This window comes from Oncorhynchus mykiss, chromosome 9 (genome assembly GCF_013265735.2).
Source record: "Oncorhynchus mykiss isolate Arlee chromosome 9, USDA_OmykA_1.1, whole genome shotgun sequence".
In the NCBI taxonomy this organism is placed as follows: domain Eukaryota; kingdom Metazoa; phylum Chordata; class Actinopteri; order Salmoniformes; family Salmonidae; genus Oncorhynchus; species Oncorhynchus mykiss.
Window position 1 is genome coordinate 46,341,084 of NC_048573.1, and position 18,594 is coordinate 46,359,677.

Here is an 18,594-nt window from a genome sequence, read left to right on the forward strand (position 1 = left end):
AGATAAAAAGAATAAATCACCCATTTTCAACAGAAAATCTGCAACTCTGAGAGAAAGAGAGATTTAGTAAAACATTTCAAATTCTTCCTTACTCCTGAAGTATACAGGATGCTGGGAGGGAGAAAGAAAACATTGGAAAGGAATGGGAAAGGGGGATACTTAGTCAATTGTACAACTGAATGCATTCAGAATAGGGAAGGAAGAGATACAAAACAATGTTTCCATAGGTTGCAATTTTGGCACACCTTCAAGGCACTGCACACTCAATTTCGATAACTCCATTTCATAGCGCCATGGGGCATTTTCAGTACCTACAAAAATAAAACCAATAGAATCATACAGAGATCGGTGAGAACACAGCAGGCTTTCTCAGCTAGTGAAGTGATAAAAAACAAAAGTATAATGAAAAATTGTTTTACGATGTTACTTGTCACACACCGTTACACATGACACCTGGCACCCCGTAACATTTTCACATTAAGCACATTTAAGATCAATTTAGCTCATTTTTGGTGTGTGAAATTCCTCAAAAACGACACAGGCCGGGATTCGATTAAGTGCCGATAGTAGATTTCCAGATAGTGCTGTCAGAAGTGAATGCAAAATAATGTATTCAAGGTTTAAAAGGCTTGCAAAGTTTGCAATTTCCACTTTGTCAGACTTAATTTGCCCTGATGAAAAGTGTATTAATCTCTACAAAAAAAATTATACAAATTTCCTGTTACTGCAGGACTATTTTCCTGCTGTAGCAAACTGGCTCAAATTAAGATCCGACATCTGTATATATACAGTACCAGTCAAAAGTTTGGACACACCTATTCATTCCAGGGGTTTTCTTTATTTTTACTATATTCTACAAATGGGAAGACCCTTTTGCGACCAAGCTTTAACTTCCTGACTGATGTCTTGAGATGTTGCTTCAATATATCCACATAATTTCCCCCCCTCATGATGGCATCTATTTTGTGAAGTGCACCAGTCCCTCCTGCAGCAAAGCGCTCCCACAACATGATGCTGCCACCCCTGTGCTTCACGGTTGGGATGGTGTTCTTTGGCTTGCAAGCCTCCCCTTTTTCATCCAAACATAACGATGGTCATTATGGCCAAACAATTCTATTTTTGTTTCATCAAACCAAAGGACATTTCTCCAAAATTGTCCCCATGTGCAGTTGCAACCTGTAGTCTGGCTTTGTTTTATGGCGGTTTTGGAGCAGTGGCTTCTTCCTTGCTGAGTGGCCTTTCAGGTTATGTCAATATAGGACTCGTTTTACTGTGGATATAGATACTTTTGTACCTGTTTCCTCCAGCATCTTCACAGGGTCCTTTGCTGTTGTTCTGGGATTGATTTGCACGGCTGTGTGGTCCCATGGTGTTTATATTTGCGTACTATTGTTTGTACAGATGATCGTGGTACCTTCAGGCATTTGGAAATTACTCCTAAGGGTGAACCAGACTTCTGAAGGTCTACAATTTTTATTCTGAGGTCTTGGCTGATTTATTTTGATTTTCCAAGGATGTCAAGCAAAGAAGCATTGAGTTTGAAGGTAGGCCTTGAAATACATCCACAGGTACACCTCCAATTGACTCGAATGATGTCAATTAGCCTAACAGAAGCTTCTGAAGCCATGACATCATTTCCTGGAATTTTCCAAGCTGTTTAAAGACACAGTCAACTTAGTGTATGTAAACTTCTGACCCACTGGAATTGTGATACAGTGAATTATAAGTGAAATAATCTGTCTGTAAACAATTCTTGGAAAAAGTACTTGTGTCATTGCACAAAGTAGATGTCCTAACCGACTTGCCAAAACTATAGTTTGTTAACAAGAAATGTGTGGAGTGGTTGAAAAAAGAGTTTTAATGACTCCAACCTAAGTGTATGTAAACTTCCGACTTCAACTGTACAGTCGTGGCCAAAAGTTTTGAAAATGACACAAATATTAATTTTCACAAAGTCTGCTGCCTCAGTTTGTATGATGGGCATTTGCATATACTCCAGAATGTTATGAAGAGTGATCAGATGTATTGCAATTAATTGCAAAGTCCCTCTTTGCCATGAAAATGTTCTGAATCCCCCAAAAAACATTTCCACTGCATTTCAGCCCTGCCACAAAAGGACCAGCTGACATCATGTCAGTGATTCTCTCGTTAACACAGGTGTGAGTGTTGACGAGGACAAGGCTGGAGATCACTCTGTCATGCTGATTGAGTTCGAATAACAGACTAACAGCTTCAAAAGGAGGGTGGTGCTTGGAATCCTTGTTCTTCCTCTGTCAATCATGGTTACCTGCAAGGAAACACGTGCCGTCATCATTGTTTTGCACAAAAAGGGCTTCACGGGCAAGGATATTGTTGCCAGTAAGATTGCACCTAAAACAACGATTTATCGGATCATCAAGAACTTCAAGGAGAGCGGTTCAATTGTTGTGAAGAAGGCTTCAGGGCACCCAAGAAAGTCCAGCAAGCGCCAGGACTGTCTCCTAAAGTTGATTCAGCTGCGGGATCGGGGCACCACCAGTACAGAGCTTGCTCAGGAATGGCAGCATGCAGGTGTGAGTGCATTTTCAAACACAGTGAGGTGAAGACTTTTGGAGGATGGCCTGGTGTCAAGAAGGGCAGCAAAGAAGCTACTTCTCTCCAGGAAAAACATCAGGGACAGACTGATATTCTGCAAAAGGTATAGGGATTGGACTGCTGAGGACTGGGATAAAGTAATTTTCTCTGATGAATCCCCTTTGTTTGGGGCATCTGGAAAAAAGCTTGTCCGGAGAAGACAAGGTGAGCGCTACCATCAATCGTGTGAGAGCATTCATCCTGAGAGCATTCATGTGTGGGGTTGCTTCTCAAGATTTTCCTAGAGCTGGCCGCCCGGCCAAACTGAGCAATCGGGGGAGAGGTGACAATCGTCAGGGAGGTGACCAAGAACCGATGGTCACTCCGAAAGAGCTCCAGAGTTCCTCTGCACTGATGGGAGAACCTTCCAGAAGGACACCCATATCTGCAGCACTCCACCAATCAGGCCTTTATGGTTGAGTGGCCAGACGGAAGACACTCCTCAGTAAAAGGCACATGACAACCCACTTGGAGTTTGCCAAAAGCCACCTAAACGACTCTCACACCATGAGAAACAAGATTCTCTGGTCTGATGAAACCAAGATTGAACTCTGGCCTGAATGGCAAGCGTCACATCTGGAGGAAACCTGGCATCATCCCTAAGGTGAAGCATGGTGGTGGCAGCATCATACTGTGGGGATGTTTTTCAGCGACAGGGACTGGGAGACTAGTCAGGATTGAGGGAAAGATGAATGGAGCAAAGTACAAAGAGATCCTTGATTAAAACCTGCTCCAGAGCACTCAGGACCTAAGACTGGGGCGAAGGTTCACCTCCCAACAGGACAACGACCCTAAGCAACGCAGAAGTGGCTTCGGGACAAATCTCTGAATATCCTTGAGTGGCCCAGCCAGAGCCCGGACTTGAACCTGAACTAACATTTCTTGAGAGACCTGAAAAAAGCTGTGCAGTGACGCTACCCATCCAACAGAGCTTGAGAAAATCTGCAAGGAAGAATGTGTATATATTTATTATTATTATTAATAATCATTAAAATTACCATTGAATAGGATTTGTTTCATTGAAGCTTTCTTCCCACTCTACCCCACTCCTCACCCCCTCCCTGTTCAGGAGTACCAGGGCTCATCGGTGTTGGGACAGTTTGTGACACGTTTCCTTCTGCGAGAGACCAACACCCAGCTGCAGTCCCTGCAGTCGTCATTAGACTGCGCTATGGAGGCCGTGGATGAGCAGAGCTGCACTGGCAGGTAGAGTAGCACCGCAACGACTATCTATGATACTCTGCGTTCTCCCTTAATCACTCTCTCACTGTGCACTGCTACTGTATTTCAGTTGGTAAAGCATAGCGCAAGCTTTGGAGTTTGCAACTCCAGGATTTTTTTGGTCTGTAAAGCTAATTATGTGAAAATGGAAACGCTTTTATGTGCAAATATTGATATAATAACCATAATTTCAAAGTCAATTTGATATGTTGTGTGGTCCTCCCACACAAAGCATGCAGTTTAGGCTACAGATTAAATAAATTATGAACTTCAAAGGGTGCTGAAACTGCACAGTGATGAGCTTGATGCTCCTTTCCAATAAGATATTGAGGGTCTTATTCTGGTGACGTGATGATCAACGTTTGGCTACCGTTTGACAAATAAAAATAATCGTTCTCTTTTGTCCATAATATTCTCATCATATAGGCGATACCCGCACTGTATCTGCGAGCTGTTGGCACGTGCCAAGACCAGAGTGGGCACATTCGCTATATAATGCAACTGTTGTTGTGACAAGACCATCATTAGTGTTGAAAATGCATTGGAAACCCATTTAGCTTGTATCTTTTATTTTGTACATGGGAATTTAACCGCAAAAGTTATGTGCACTACGTCATCACACACAGCCTTTTATCTGACCCAAGTCAATATGATGGAAATACATATCTGGTGGGAAAATGTGCATATTGTTTTTATGCAGATTTGTTAATATTCGCATGAAAATCTGTTGCCAATTGGATAGTAACCTAGCTAGTAACAATGATAAGGATGATACTGCTGTTGATGATGATAACAATGTTGTTGTTGATCAGGATGACGTTGATGATGATTGTGTCCACTGCAGGAAGATGATAAAGAAGCCAGAGGATCTTTCCCTCCAGAAAATCGCCAAACGCCCAGGCCGTCGCATCCAAAAGAACCTGTGTCTCTCCCCCACAGACCCTTACTCTGGCATGCTCACTACAGGTACACATTGACACCTGTGTTTTGCCTCATTCTAAGGGTCTGTTTCAATTTAAAGGTAGCAACATGTTTTTGATTGCAATTACGCATATGGCCTATAGATCTATGGCAATTTAGGAAAATATATTTAGTGCCGTTTTGAAATATGAAATTATACGATTTAATTGTTTGCCACATGGACCAAAGGTTAGGTTCCCCGAAAACATAAAGATCACCTTCAGCACTTAGAGCATCTTAAGTGCATTGGTAGGCAATGGACAAACAATGATCTTATTGGTTAAGATTATCTTCATTTTTTGGGGGAAATTCACCCGGGATCAGTTATTTTTCACTTCATGGCACAAGCCATGTGTGTAGTGGTGATCTGACATTCTGTTTCCTTGGTTAAGGTGTCAGTGTGGAGCCAGACAACCACCACTGGAGCTCCCAGGTCAATCGCCTGCAGCAGCTGATAGACAAGCTGGAGTATGAGGTATGAGGTTCAGTGGTTAGCTGGAGTATGTGATACAAAGTTCACTATTTGTTAGCTGGATCATGGGGAAGGAAGTTCACTATTTCTTAGCTGGAGTATGGGGAAGGAAGTTCACTATTTGTTAGCTGGGGTATGGGGAACTAAGCTCACTATTTGTTAGCTGGAGTATGACGAACAATATTCAGGAGGCCGTGTAAGGGCTATTTGACATAGAAGGAGAGTGATGGAGTGCTGCATCAGTTGATCTGGCCTCCACAATCACCCGACCTCAACCCAATAGAGATGGTTTGGGATGAGTTGGACCGCAGAGTGAAGGAAAAGCAGCCAACAAGTGCTCAGCATATGTGGGAACTCCTTCAAAACTGTAGAATGTAGAAAATAGTAAAAATAAAGAAAAACCCTTCAAGGCTTTTTCTTTATTTTTACTGTTTTCTCCATTGTAGAATAAGGCTGTTTTCATCTCATCCAGAGGTTAACAAATCATCGGCCATAGCGTCAAGTGTGCGCTCTGAACGCAAGGAGATGGGTGGGGCTAAAGCTTAAGAGGGTGTGAACGATGCTGAATGGGTGTAGACAAAGAAGAGCTCTCTCTCACCGAAACACTAAAATGCCATGTTCTCAAAAGTGAGTATACAAGTTTATCAACTTTTAAAGTAGAATTACTTTTCCCATTGTTCCTAAAATGCAGTGTATAACATACCATTTTGTAGCTTTGAGTCTTTACTTTTATCCAATGTAAAAAACAGAAATTCTAATTTCGCTACATAAGACCGAATCCAGGGTGTGAGTCGCAAACTAACTTTTAACTTTTAACAAGGCACACCTGTTAATTGAAATGCATTCCAGGTGACTACAGTACCTCATAAACTGGTTGAGAGAATGCCAAGAGTGTGCCAAGCTGTCATCAAGGCAAAGGGTGGCTACTTGGAAGAATCTCAAATATAAAACATATGTGACACTTTTTGGTTACTACATGATTCCATATGTGTTATTTCATAGTTTTGATGGCTTCACTATTATTCTACAATGTAGAAAATAGTTAAATTAAAGAAAAACCCTTGAATGAGTAGGTGTGTCCAAACTTTTGACTGGTGTTGTGGAAATTTCCTCTATTTACCAAATCATGGGAGCAAACCACACACACAAGTCAGAGTTAGTTATCAACGTCCATTTTTAATTATATAAGCTCTATAGCATTTTGACTTTCAACAGTTCAGTATCTCTAATGAAAAGTTGAGAGTCCCCACACAATGGCAAAATGGGATCCTTTATAGCAAAGATCACACATAGTCAGACAGCATAGACATAATTCATCGTTCAGCTTTGTTTCCTTTCCCTAACCCCAGAACCATAAACCAATCCTCCAAATCAACAGGCATATATCAAACTGTCATTTAGATACAACAAACTCAAAATACAACCAAACCTGGACAAGCTTACGGAGAGGAGAGTGAGGCTATAGGTTAAGATAAAAGGGAGCATGAGAATGATTCCAGACACTGCCACCCTCCTTTCCCCACAAGAAAAAGGTAGGGAGTAAAAGATATGTTTACACATGATGACACTTTGACCTCTCCCCTCTCAGCGGACCATGCAACTTAGTCTTGACATAGAACAGATAACTGCAACCTCGCCACAGTATTATACAAAAATACCATTCTGATGAGAAGTAACTTACACCCATTTGATAAATATACAACATCTTACATATGTTACAAACAAATTCTGAATCTTCCACGACACTGGTACTGTATATATACACGTGTTTTTTTTTTACAATTATTTGATTAAATATTGAATTGGGTCTTTACTAATATAGCGAAATAGAAACGCACCGGATAACACATTCATTCATGAATGGCAAAAAAGACAATAAAAAAATAAACCACAAGGAATAAGGTTTTGACATGTCTGTCCTATGTCGAAGAGATATATGAAATATTTTTGTTTTTTGGACACATTTAACCCCTTATATTTGATGGCACAAAACTACCTCCACACTTCCATTCATTTGTATGGGTTATCTTCAGACGAGTCCCGTGACACTTGTGCAAAAAGGAGACCACCATCTTGCACTGCATCGCAGTGCTAGAGGAATCACTACAGACCCGGGTTTGACCCAGGGCTGTATCACAACCGGCCGTGATCGGGAGTACCAATTGACCCAATTGACCCAGCGTCATCCGGTTTAGGGGAGGGTTTGGCTGGGATAGGCCATCATTGTAAATAAGAATTTGTTCTTAACTGACTTGCCTAGTTAAATTTTATTTTTTTAAATACATGTTTCCATAGAGTGGTCATCATTTTTTGTCATGGTCTGACAAACACCACTGTTGCTCTGCCACCTTCCACCGCAGATGCGGAAGACCGACATAGGCGGAGGGGTGGATTGAGACGCAGCCCATGCAAAAAATATATCTCTAGCTTAAACGGGTGGATTTTGATGGGGATTTTTTTATTATGTTACTTAGACTGACACACACGGGTGTGTCAATAGACTTAAGGATTTATTAACTGTTTGTCACAAGTAAAAGTCCTGGGTGGCGAGTTGATACAATTCCATGTCTGGAAGGTTAAACCACCCTCAGACGTAGGAAAATGTAAAGCCTTCCTTTTTATTCTATGACTTTTATTTGCCCATATAAAGTCTGTTATGACCGAGTATACTTTTTTAAAAGAATGTCTTCGGTGAGGTAGTTGGTAATATCGAGAATAAATATAACAACTTTGAAAGTCATGCCATTCTGAGGAGGTTTATTCCACCTGTAAGATTTATGGGCAGATTGTTCCATTTAATTAGATCCTCATATTGTTCAGTAATGGGATAAAGTGATCTTTATGTTTGTAACTTATTAACTATCTTAAATATTTTATATTTTTGTGGTCCACTTAAAAGATTGCTGAAGATCATGAGTTGTTATTTGAATTTTTCTTCTTGCCATTATTGTATGTTATTTATATATCCTGAGATTTCTGAGTATTCTGAAAACATTTTTAGCAAGGTTCAGTGGTGATTAGCTGGAGTTTGAGTACAAGGTTAAGTTATTATACATAGATCATTCCATTTAGTCTTAATGATGTGTTGTGAGTCTCTAGTCAAACACTACCCTCGCTGATCAGTGCCCACTGACTCATTTATGCTTAGTCGACAATTAGCTTAAGTCACAACATCGCCCCTCCTGCTGGGAAATACTAATATTTGATAGACAATGACAACTAGCGAAAGTGCTAACTGCCAAATTCTCATCTTATTACCCAAGCTCTCAAAGCTCAATTCAACCTGCTAAAGGCCGATACAAGCTTCACTCCGTACAAGTAAGCGTCTGTGCGCTTGTGCGGTCCATGCATTTCTAGACCCCAGAATAGCAACAATCACAAGGCTATATAGCAGTGATTTTCTTGTTGTCTTCCCATTTGTGGTAAAAGCGAAGAATCATGTTGAAAACATCATCACCACTGTTACCTAATTTCAAATAATCCATTGCATATTTGAGTAAATGCTGCATGTATGACATTTTAGGTTTGTTTGACATTACCTTGTTTTATGCCTTCCAGTTGGCTGTAGGCTACTCGACTAGCAGCTTGCTAGCTAGCTGCCTAAAAACATCAAGCATGCTAGCCTTTTAGCTTCCCACATCTTCCCCATGTGAAATAATCAGATTTATAATGAAATATTATGCCCTGGCAAGTATTCTTATACTTACCGGTGTAACATACTATAATTATCCCAGTTTGACATGCTGCTTCAATGTATTCGCTCCCATATCAGTTAAAAATAGAATGTCATCATTTTTGCTCACGGCAGCAGCTGTTTTTACCGTTTCAAAATAGCCTAGAATCACATAGTTATTACTTCGAAACAAAATACCTTTTGGGATGATTATAATAAGGCTACAATGTTGATTGGTTTATTGTTTAAACACTCCGATATTATATTTGGTTATCAAGGCAGAAGAGACTGCTTATTTGACACAGCCTATAGTTCAGATCAAGGAACCAGGCATGTTTGGCTCAGCTTCATTGCCTACACAGCACTGTACCCACGGTAGCGTATGGAATGATATGTTACGTTTCAATATTTGAGCAGAGTAATTCTGCGTAGCAAGCGCCGTAGGAGCTGCCCATTGTACTAAAAGGAGCCGCCCATTTTGTGACGAAAAACGACATTACAACACTGTGCTATGCTCCAAATTGTCAGTTTGCTTAGGGTCTGTTTCTCGCTTTAGGGAAATATAATATACATACAGTATATCAATCCATTCCATATCAAAGGCAATGCTCTGTGACGTACTGTTACTAGAAGTTCATACTTGAGCTTGATTTGGTCAGGCTCGTTCTGTTGTTACAGCATTTCTTTTCATGACTGACTGAAATATTTATGCCTCCATTTGCAGAGTCCACATCTGGAACCACTCAAAGAGGACACTTTAGCCGGAACATATAACTCGGTGAGTCCAACTCGGATGGCCACTTCCTTTTAGATTTGGAAAAGTAAGGTTTCAATGTCTATCAAAAGGTGTACCCTAGATTTCAATGACAACATGGTGTGATACATCTACTGTATCTGTCAAACTATATAATTCTCTGCTACAGCATTGTTAATTTGTCTTTCAAAAATACTAGAATGACAAAACCAATGCACTACTGTGGTCCTCCAGATCCCCAGTGTTGGCTGCTTTTCTCTTACCCATGTCCCTCTAATACTTACAGTAGTAGAGGATCGTGTTTATTAGAGCATGCAACAGAGAACAAGTGTCTTATTGGACCAGACCAGGTTTTCTTCTGTCTGGTGCCCAATGAACATAACCCAGATGCCACTGGCCTGAACCATTTCCCCCTCTTTCCTTCTCAACAGAACATCCTGCTGGTGCAGAGACAGATGTCTGTGAAGGACAAAGATGCAGAGGAGTTCCAGCAGGCTCTGAAGATCTACACAGAAGCCACAGCCTGCCAGACTAACAATCTGCAGTAGGTCTCTCTTCTACATTGAATACATTGCCCATTGTTTTCAATTAGGATTTTACCTATTGTGAATGTAGCCACTTTTCCTGCCTAATCACCCTAATCCTGTAGCTACTCTGGATTTTGTGAACACACTTTGGCTGTATTTCAATACTAAAAGGGACTTTCTTTCCATTATAACTATTGTTTTGGAATACTGTCAAATAGGTGACAATAGTTCAGACTTTTGTGATGAAGAGTACAGACCCTACTACAAGGAACTATGGCACTACTACAGGGAACTACAAATGTTTGTCATCAAAATGCCAATTTCATTAGCAATATACTTGTGACTTCCTTATCCCACAGTGTGTCTGTCCAGACTCTTCCAGAGAGATCCTGCTTCATCATGTACGAGTTCTGGCAAGACCGTCTCTCCTGGATGAGGTACATAAATAGAAAAATATGTTTATTTTGGCTGTCCCCATAGAATAACCCTTTGAATAACCCTTTTTGGTTCTAGGAAGAACCATTTTGGTTATGGGGTCAATGTAGAACCCTTTCCACAGAGGGTTCTACCTGGAACCAAAAAGGGTTCTCCTATGGGGACAGCCGAAGAAACCCTTTTTTCTGAGAGTGTAGTCCCAACAGTTTCAAATGAATTGACTGAATGAAAATGGATTTGCACCCAGATATAGCCATTCAGAATTCTTCCAAATTCAGTTTTCCTACAAAATGCCTTGATTAAGATGGGATGTTGCAATGCTGTTGGACTTAAAGACATTCTACAAAGCCTTATTGACGGTATGACAAAGCACTGACAGTCCAGGGCCACCCATTGACTCCTCTGTCCCCGCTCTCCATCCCTTCCTCCTACAGTTACCTGCAGTCCCCCATCAGCAAGACATTCCAGCGCTGTATCATTGATGTACTGGAGGACCCTGAAATGGTTGCCACCATGCTCCTCCCAGGTAAGTGTCATATGGGGGATGGATTTTTGGGAGTGGATGAGGTAGGGATGGGTGAAAGGAGAGATATGGAATGCCTCTGGGAGCTCAGAGGGACAAAGACTCAAACCCACTGGAGAGGATGTGGTAATGCATACTGTTTTTTGATGTTCATACAGTATATTGTTGTCAATAGATTATAAATATGATGCTCATATGTAAACGATCAGTCTATTTATTTTGTTAATTTGTTTTTTTCAGCATCTTGGTGGATTATGAATAACAACTGACAGAAGTAAAGTTCCCATTGAAACCATGATATTCAAAACAATAAGAGGAGGAGAAAGTGTTTTATTCTTACATTTGACTGTTTCTACTGATATGCTTTGCTTCCTTTGTTTACCGCAGCATACTAATGACTATTTCCTAGACAATATGCTGTGTGTTTGCTGTATTGTCAGAATTTGAGATGAACTTATGCACGACTTAACTATGCCTGTTCAGTTAAATCAGTCCAAAAACATAATGCGTTAGAGAGAAAGCGTTTTGAAATATTGCAATAACTATTGTGTTATTGAAATCCATATCATTATAATAAGTATTTTTTGCTGTGCATCTTTCGATACATTGGCATGTCTTGTATGAGTTTAGATGTAGAAATAGATGTACAAGAACAAAAATATTTGCATGAATTTGAATGATTTCCCAATGCTACTTTGTTACTAGCTTCGAAATAGACATTGTTTCCTAGTAAGCTAATTGATACCACATTGCTTTAGCATTCCATGATGTACTTTGTTAGTTACCTCAAATGTGTATACATATTGATCATTCAATATGGTCATTCAGTATTCACATTCCTACTAAAATAACAGCAGATTACTAACTACAGAGGTAGAGTTTACCAGTGTCCAATTGTTCTACCTGTTGTATTGTGCAATGTTGAACCCTAGCTCATAAAAAAAAAGGTAAAATAACAAAGTACCACTACAGTGATTTCCAATGTGCTTCTTAGATATAATGTTGTCACAGAACCCTGAATTGGATATCGTATTTATACTTACTGTATGTCACTCATGCACTTTAGTTGTGAATGGAGCTATATTTTACAGATGCTATGGATATGGATGGATAAGTATGTGGACGGATAACATGGTAGGTTTTCAGTCACTTTACTACATTTGTAATATTAATAATGTAATCATATTTAATGTCGCACTCCAGTTTCCGATTAATCTCGTTTATCACCTGATTTACTCAACAAAGGCACATCTCAATAGGTGGTCCAGATATCCTCATTACATGGTACAAGTGAGGGGGTGGGGGGGGGGGGGGGGGGGGGGCTTTCTTCTTTTGTTCTCTATTGCTCCTCTATTGTTCCCGTAAGCAAGGGGGGAGGCCGATGACATCAGAAGGCGCCATAAGACCAACTCCTTGAATGGCCTACTTAATGAAGTTTGCACATGTATCTGAAAAACACTATTTTGCTCAAAACACATTTTTCGACCCTTACGTGTGTCTACATTACTGTGTTCATATGTGGGATATTGGTTTTCAACAGGAAATGTTAAAACATTTGGAGTGGATCTTTAATATGCTATATTAAATCTTTAATATTATTGAAATATCAATTCCAATGGCTGAACCTGCACTGCTATCCCTCAGCTTAAACAAATCAATGCCATCAACATTATTATCCAGCATTATTTATGGGATTGTTTGTTTTCTGTGGTGAAAAAAAAAATGCAACCAACATTATGTGTGCAGAACAAAACAAACCCACATTGTATTTTTTGAATAGTTTATCCCTGTTAGTATGAGAGTAATCACTTATGGATAGAATACAAGTCTGAGAATCTTAATGAAACTGAAGGTAATTCACATATTGTTAATGATTATTAGTAGATATTTTGTGATTTGACGGTTGATCATGTCAAATGGGGATGAATTAGTCATGTCCAATTGAGGATGAATGAATATGTCCCTGCTATTCTGTACTGTAGTTGTTCTTCAGTCATCCAACATTTGAAATCAATGTTACAATAAATATGTGGATGCTATGTTTTTTTTTTGTTGGCATGAATTAAAGCTAATGACTTGACCATTTCACATCATTATTGATTCACACCAATACAGCTAAGTGCATGTACAGTGCTATGGGTATATGGTGCAATTCACAGACAACTCTAACTAGAATTTATAATAATGTGTCATATGATATCACATGATATGATATCACATGTCACATGATATCAAATATGTCATGAGGTGAAAACCAGTATTTGACCTCATTGATTTGTTTAGCATACAGTGATGGTTTACATTATGGGCTCGACTCAATCCATATTGTGGATGTTTAGTGCTATAGTGTGATTGAAATGTAAAGATAATGCTCCCGTGTTCGCGGAGATGCCTTCATATGCAGTAAACGCTGCATATGTGGGTTCAATTCAAAATTATCTTTACATTTAAATTGATCTATAACACTGAACTTCCGCAGTACTGAGCCCTATATCCCTGTCTGGAGGACTGAAGTATGACAACAAGAGATGCATTAAACCCTGTACATACCATTATTCCACAACAACAGATCAATTCCTCAGTAACTAATCCGAGAGGTTTCAAAAATGGTGCTTTACCTCCAGCTGTCTCAGAATCCTATTTAGAATAGCTTTTTGAAAATAAAAATGTATATACTATAAACCTAATAATAGGTCTATAGTATAAGCAGCTACAGACTTTGATTTTAAGAGCTCCGAGTTGAATATGGAGCAGTTAGTGGACTTGGTTCCATGCTTCTGGATTTCTACTGATGTTTAAGCCTATTAGGGAGCCCAATTCTGATATTTTGACCAATTATTGGCAAAAGATCAGATCTGATTGGTCAAAAGACCAGTTAGTGACAAATGAAACCATTTGTCTTGCTCGTCTCTCATATCTTAGTTCAGCATTTGGCTATAAATCCAGAACCATGAGTCAGTCACGTAGACAAAGGGGACGTTTTCTGGCAGAGGGAGCAAGTCTCATTAGTACATTATATGACTTTAGTTAAATGGCTAGATACACTGGATAAACAATATAACAGCAATTTTCCACCACAGACAATAATCATTTACAATATGTTAATCTGTTTGTCCAAAGCATTAGAAAAGACTCAAGTTATCCAATACTTGTAGGATTGATGGGTTCTCTTATGTTTCGTATCAAAGATAACAATGAATCATTCCACTATGACAGAACCAGTGGAAATTCAAGATAGCAGAGGCGGGCAGAGGCAGAACAACAGTCTGATACAGCAGCAGCAGGCATCCACTGAGATACAGTAAATCCTTCCTCTGTCCCTAATCCCATCCCTCTACTATCTTATCTGACAAGTTTTCTATATCAGCCAATGTAAGGAACTGCTAGCTTCATAGGCTATTCACAGTATGCCCATAACTATAATAAGGTGATTATTGCGTGTGTGAGAGAGAGAAAGAGAGAGAGAGATCTGGGAAGATGAGATGCATCAACATAAACAGAAGGGGAACAATCCTCCTGGTTCCCTACTGGATAAGCCACAAAACAGCTGAAATCTGGAAAACTACAGAGGAAGGATTTGTCAGGGAAAGTACTTAACCCCTTATTTGGAGGTCATTGCCATTTGAGTTTGAATTTTAGATTTGGCTATGTCATCATAGGTACACTTCAACTATGACAGACAAAATTAGAAAAAAAAATCCAGAAAATCACATTGTAGGATTTTTAATGAATTTATTTGCAAATTAAATTCCTAATTAGTGACCTTAATTCATCAATCAAGTACAAGGGTGGAGCGTAAACCTGTAGACACTCGGCCCTCTGTGGAATGAGTTTGACACGTGATCTAGCTGATCTAGTATAATTATTAGTCCAAAATTTCAAATGAGAGGATTCTATTGGACGAATTCAGGTATGTTTATCCCCGTTTCGTTCCGTTTACTTGAGTTTGTGTTAGAGTTTTTTTTTTTTTTTTTACAGGAACAGTGCACATTAATTAACGTTTCAGTAAAAGTGCTGGTTTTAGCCAGCCAGCTAATTTTCAACCGCAGTCCCTGGGCAGGTTATTAAAAACAATTACAACAACAATACAGACAATCATTGTGCAGTGAGCACACGCAGAGCAACATAGAACAAGCAAGACGTAGAATGCAGACAGAGCAACATAGGACAAGCAAGACGTAGCATGCAGACAGAGAAACATAGCACAAAAAACAACAAGACAAAATATATAAAAGCAACTAAATGTTTCCAAACCTCACAAGCTACAGACAACATGGAAAGCGACAATACACAACTAGGGATTATGTTCACAAATCTGATTGGCCTTTAGCCATGTCTTCATGTTTTTTGTGAAAGTGTGATGGGTGGTGCAGTTACAGTATGTGTGTCTGATGGCAGTGTATTCCAAACATGTGAAGCTCTCACAGAGAAAGCAGATTGACTAAAGGTGCTTTTGCTTAAGGGAACTATACAGTCACCTCTCATGGCAGACCTTGTGGATCTGCTGCTATATGTTTGAGTTTTCTGTTTAACAAAAGTACTGAGTGGAGGGGGAGCCAGGCCATTTAGGATCTTGAATACAAGACATGTGTCGGTGTATTGCACAATCATTTTCCTACTTAAGAGCTCATGCTTCCTGAGGATGTAACAGTGATGATGGCTATTGGGCTTCCTATCAACCACTTTGAGAGTCTGTTTGTAGACAGACTGAATGGGTTTTAATGCTGTACAGCAAGCTTAGGCCCAACTAGTCAAGCAGTATGTTAAGCGAGGGAGTATCATAGATTTGAAGTACAGTTTTGCTACCTCTGTAGTCAAACAATTTCGTATAAATTGGAAATTAGCTAGGTTGAATTTGGTTATTTGAATTACCTTTTTCACCTGCTTTTTAAAAGAGAGGTTGGAATCAAGTACGATGCCAAGGTACTTCAAATCAGATACCACCTGGAGCTTCTCCCCTGACACATAGACATCTGGCTCAGTAGCATCAGTTGCTCTCTTTGTGAAGAACATGCAGACAGTTTTTTTCACATTGAGATGCAAACATGAGTCACTGAGCCACTTTGTAACCTGGACTATTACAGAAGTGAGTTCTTGTGCAGCTTGTTGTTTGCTCTTTGCATGCACATATATCACTGTATCATCTGCATACATTTGAACTTCAGACCCAGTACAGACAGAAGGCAGATCATTAATGTACAGGCTGAACAGAAGGGTCCCCAGTATTGACCCTTGGGGCACACCCACATCATAGCTAAGAGTGGGCGACAGCTCATTGCTCACTCTGACACACTGAGTTCTGCCTTCAAGGTATGATTTCATCCATCTCAAGGCATCGGGGGAAAAATTGAACTTGGACAAATTGGTGATAAGAACAGTATCAAAAGCCTTCCTTAGGTCCAGAAACACAGCCCCAGCAACGCCCCCCCCCCCCCCCCCCCTTGTTATTATGGCCGACATGCATACCCTTGGAAACATCCTCCATACCCTTGGAAACACCCCCTAGTTTTTAGGAAAAGTAGAGTCCAGCCCAAACACATCTTTGGCTTTAATGTTCTTTAGTGGGCTAATCATCTTGTTCACCTCTTACTCAGAAACCTCCCTTATGATGAAGACAGGTTGAGTGTCATTCACTAGCCCTGAGCCCAAGAAACCAGTGGAGGTGTTCTGTGTCAGTACCCTGACAGAGTCAATAAAGTAGTAATTGAAGGCTATTGCTATTTCGACTGCATCCTGTGTAAGATTGTCATTCACCATGATTTCTAGTCTTTTTGCGGTGTTACTATGGTCTTTCCCTCTTTTTTAGGAATCTCCCAGATCAATATAGAATTTCCCTTTCCTTCACCAACTATGTCAATAAAAAAGTTTGCCTTGGCCTGTCTGATTTCTTTCATCACTTTATTTCTCAACATGGTAAACCTACGTCTGTCATGATCTAATTTGGACTTTAGGGCTGTTTTTAGAGCATGATCTCGTTCTTTTATCAGTTTCCAGATTTCTCCATTTAGCCAAGGAAGAGTGCTTGTTTGGCCAGGTTTGGATTTGATTTTCTTTAGGAAGACATTTATTGTAGTCTGGATTGTGGATAGAAAAACCTGACTATCAGTTTACATCACATCATTATAGGACAAGATATCATTCCAGTTAATTCCCTTAATTCTGTTCAAGAAACGTTTTTCAACAGAATCGGTGGAATGAATACACCCTTGATCACACACAAACACAGTTCACTTTCATAGCAGCCACATACAAACAACATGATTACTTCTCTAGTTAATTCCTTCTCGCATCTACGCACTCCTCCTCTCACCTTTTCCCTTTGCTTCAGTGCACAACACTTCAGCTGTCTGTGACCAGGCGAAAAAACCTTTCCAAGCCAAACCTTCCTATCATAACCACTACACACAGCCTACATAGTTGTCACCATATTAGCTAACATCAGTCAACATAGCTAATAGAACTAACACATTAGTAAACCTGCTACAATCATGCAGTACAGTGTACAGTTAGCAAGCAGTTTAGCAGTTACACCAGCAGGCCCCGGTGGCAATAAATTAATAAAACCAAAAGCTTTCCTTGACTTGGAAAAATTCCAGTGTTGGATAGCCATAGCCAGCTAGCTAACATAGCATCCCTCTCTGTTTGAGCTGGGTGTTTCAGTAGGCTAAACTAGCTAGCAGCATTCGCTAGCTAAGTGAAAGTTTAATCAACTATTGTCTTTCTCTGTGTCAACTACTCAACACATTTTATGCACTGCAGTGCTAACTAGCTGTAGTGTGTGCTTTCAGTTCTAGATTCATTCTCTGATCCTTTGATTGGGTGGACAACATGTCAGTTCATGCTGCAAGATTTCTGATAGGTTGGAGGACATCCTCCAGAAGTTGTCAAAATTACTGTGTAAGTCTATGAAAGGGGGTGAGAACCATTATAACTTTTTAAAAGATTCACTGTTTCAAATTCACTGAGGACGATGGTCCTCCTCTTCCTCCTCTGAGGAGCATCCATTGGTGGTGGTGGTGGTGGTGGTGGTGGTGGTGGTGGTGTGTGTGTGTGTGTGTGTGTGTGTGTGTGTGTGTGTGTGTGTGTGTGTGTGTGTGTGTGTGTGTGTGTGTGTGTGTGTGTGTGTGTGTGTGTGTGTGTGTGAGAGAGAGAGACAGAGAGAGAGAGATTTATGAAAATATTAAATATCCTCTGTATAATGGAGTGGCCAGTCTCTCTTTTAATTAATTTTACTGACCGAGTTAATGGCAGGAGAAAATACAGTTGTTATGATCGTCAGATATGACTGTACAGACACTGGGAAACATGGATCAAGTTACCCCGTGCTTTAGTAGATGTGGAGAAGGGAGGGAGGATGAGGTGCAGCGTGTAATTCCAAATGGAAAACAAGATCAAGGCATGGGAGCATTGCAATTG

General features: G+C 40.0%; 1 protein-coding gene across 1 annotated transcript in view; it reads left to right on the top strand.

Moving 5' to 3' along the window:
- Window positions 1-13,259, top strand: part of LOC110532219 (N-terminal EF-hand calcium-binding protein 1) — a 36,187-nt gene extending 22,928 nt beyond the window's left edge. Inside the window, exons 6-13 of the mRNA XM_021615926.2 lie at window positions 3,683-3,819; window positions 4,679-4,800; window positions 5,187-5,269; window positions 9,664-9,717; window positions 10,125-10,237; window positions 10,580-10,657; window positions 11,090-11,181; window positions 11,419-13,259. Coding sequence (XP_021471601.2) covers window positions 3,683-3,819; window positions 4,679-4,800; window positions 5,187-5,269; window positions 9,664-9,717; window positions 10,125-10,237; window positions 10,580-10,657; window positions 11,090-11,181; window positions 11,419-11,447 — 708 coding nt within the window. The 3' untranslated portion in view covers window positions 11,448-13,259. The remainder of the gene's footprint in view (window positions 1-3,682; window positions 3,820-4,678; window positions 4,801-5,186; window positions 5,270-9,663; window positions 9,718-10,124; window positions 10,238-10,579; window positions 10,658-11,089; window positions 11,182-11,418) is intronic.
- Window positions 13,260-18,594: the final 5,335 nt, after the last annotated feature.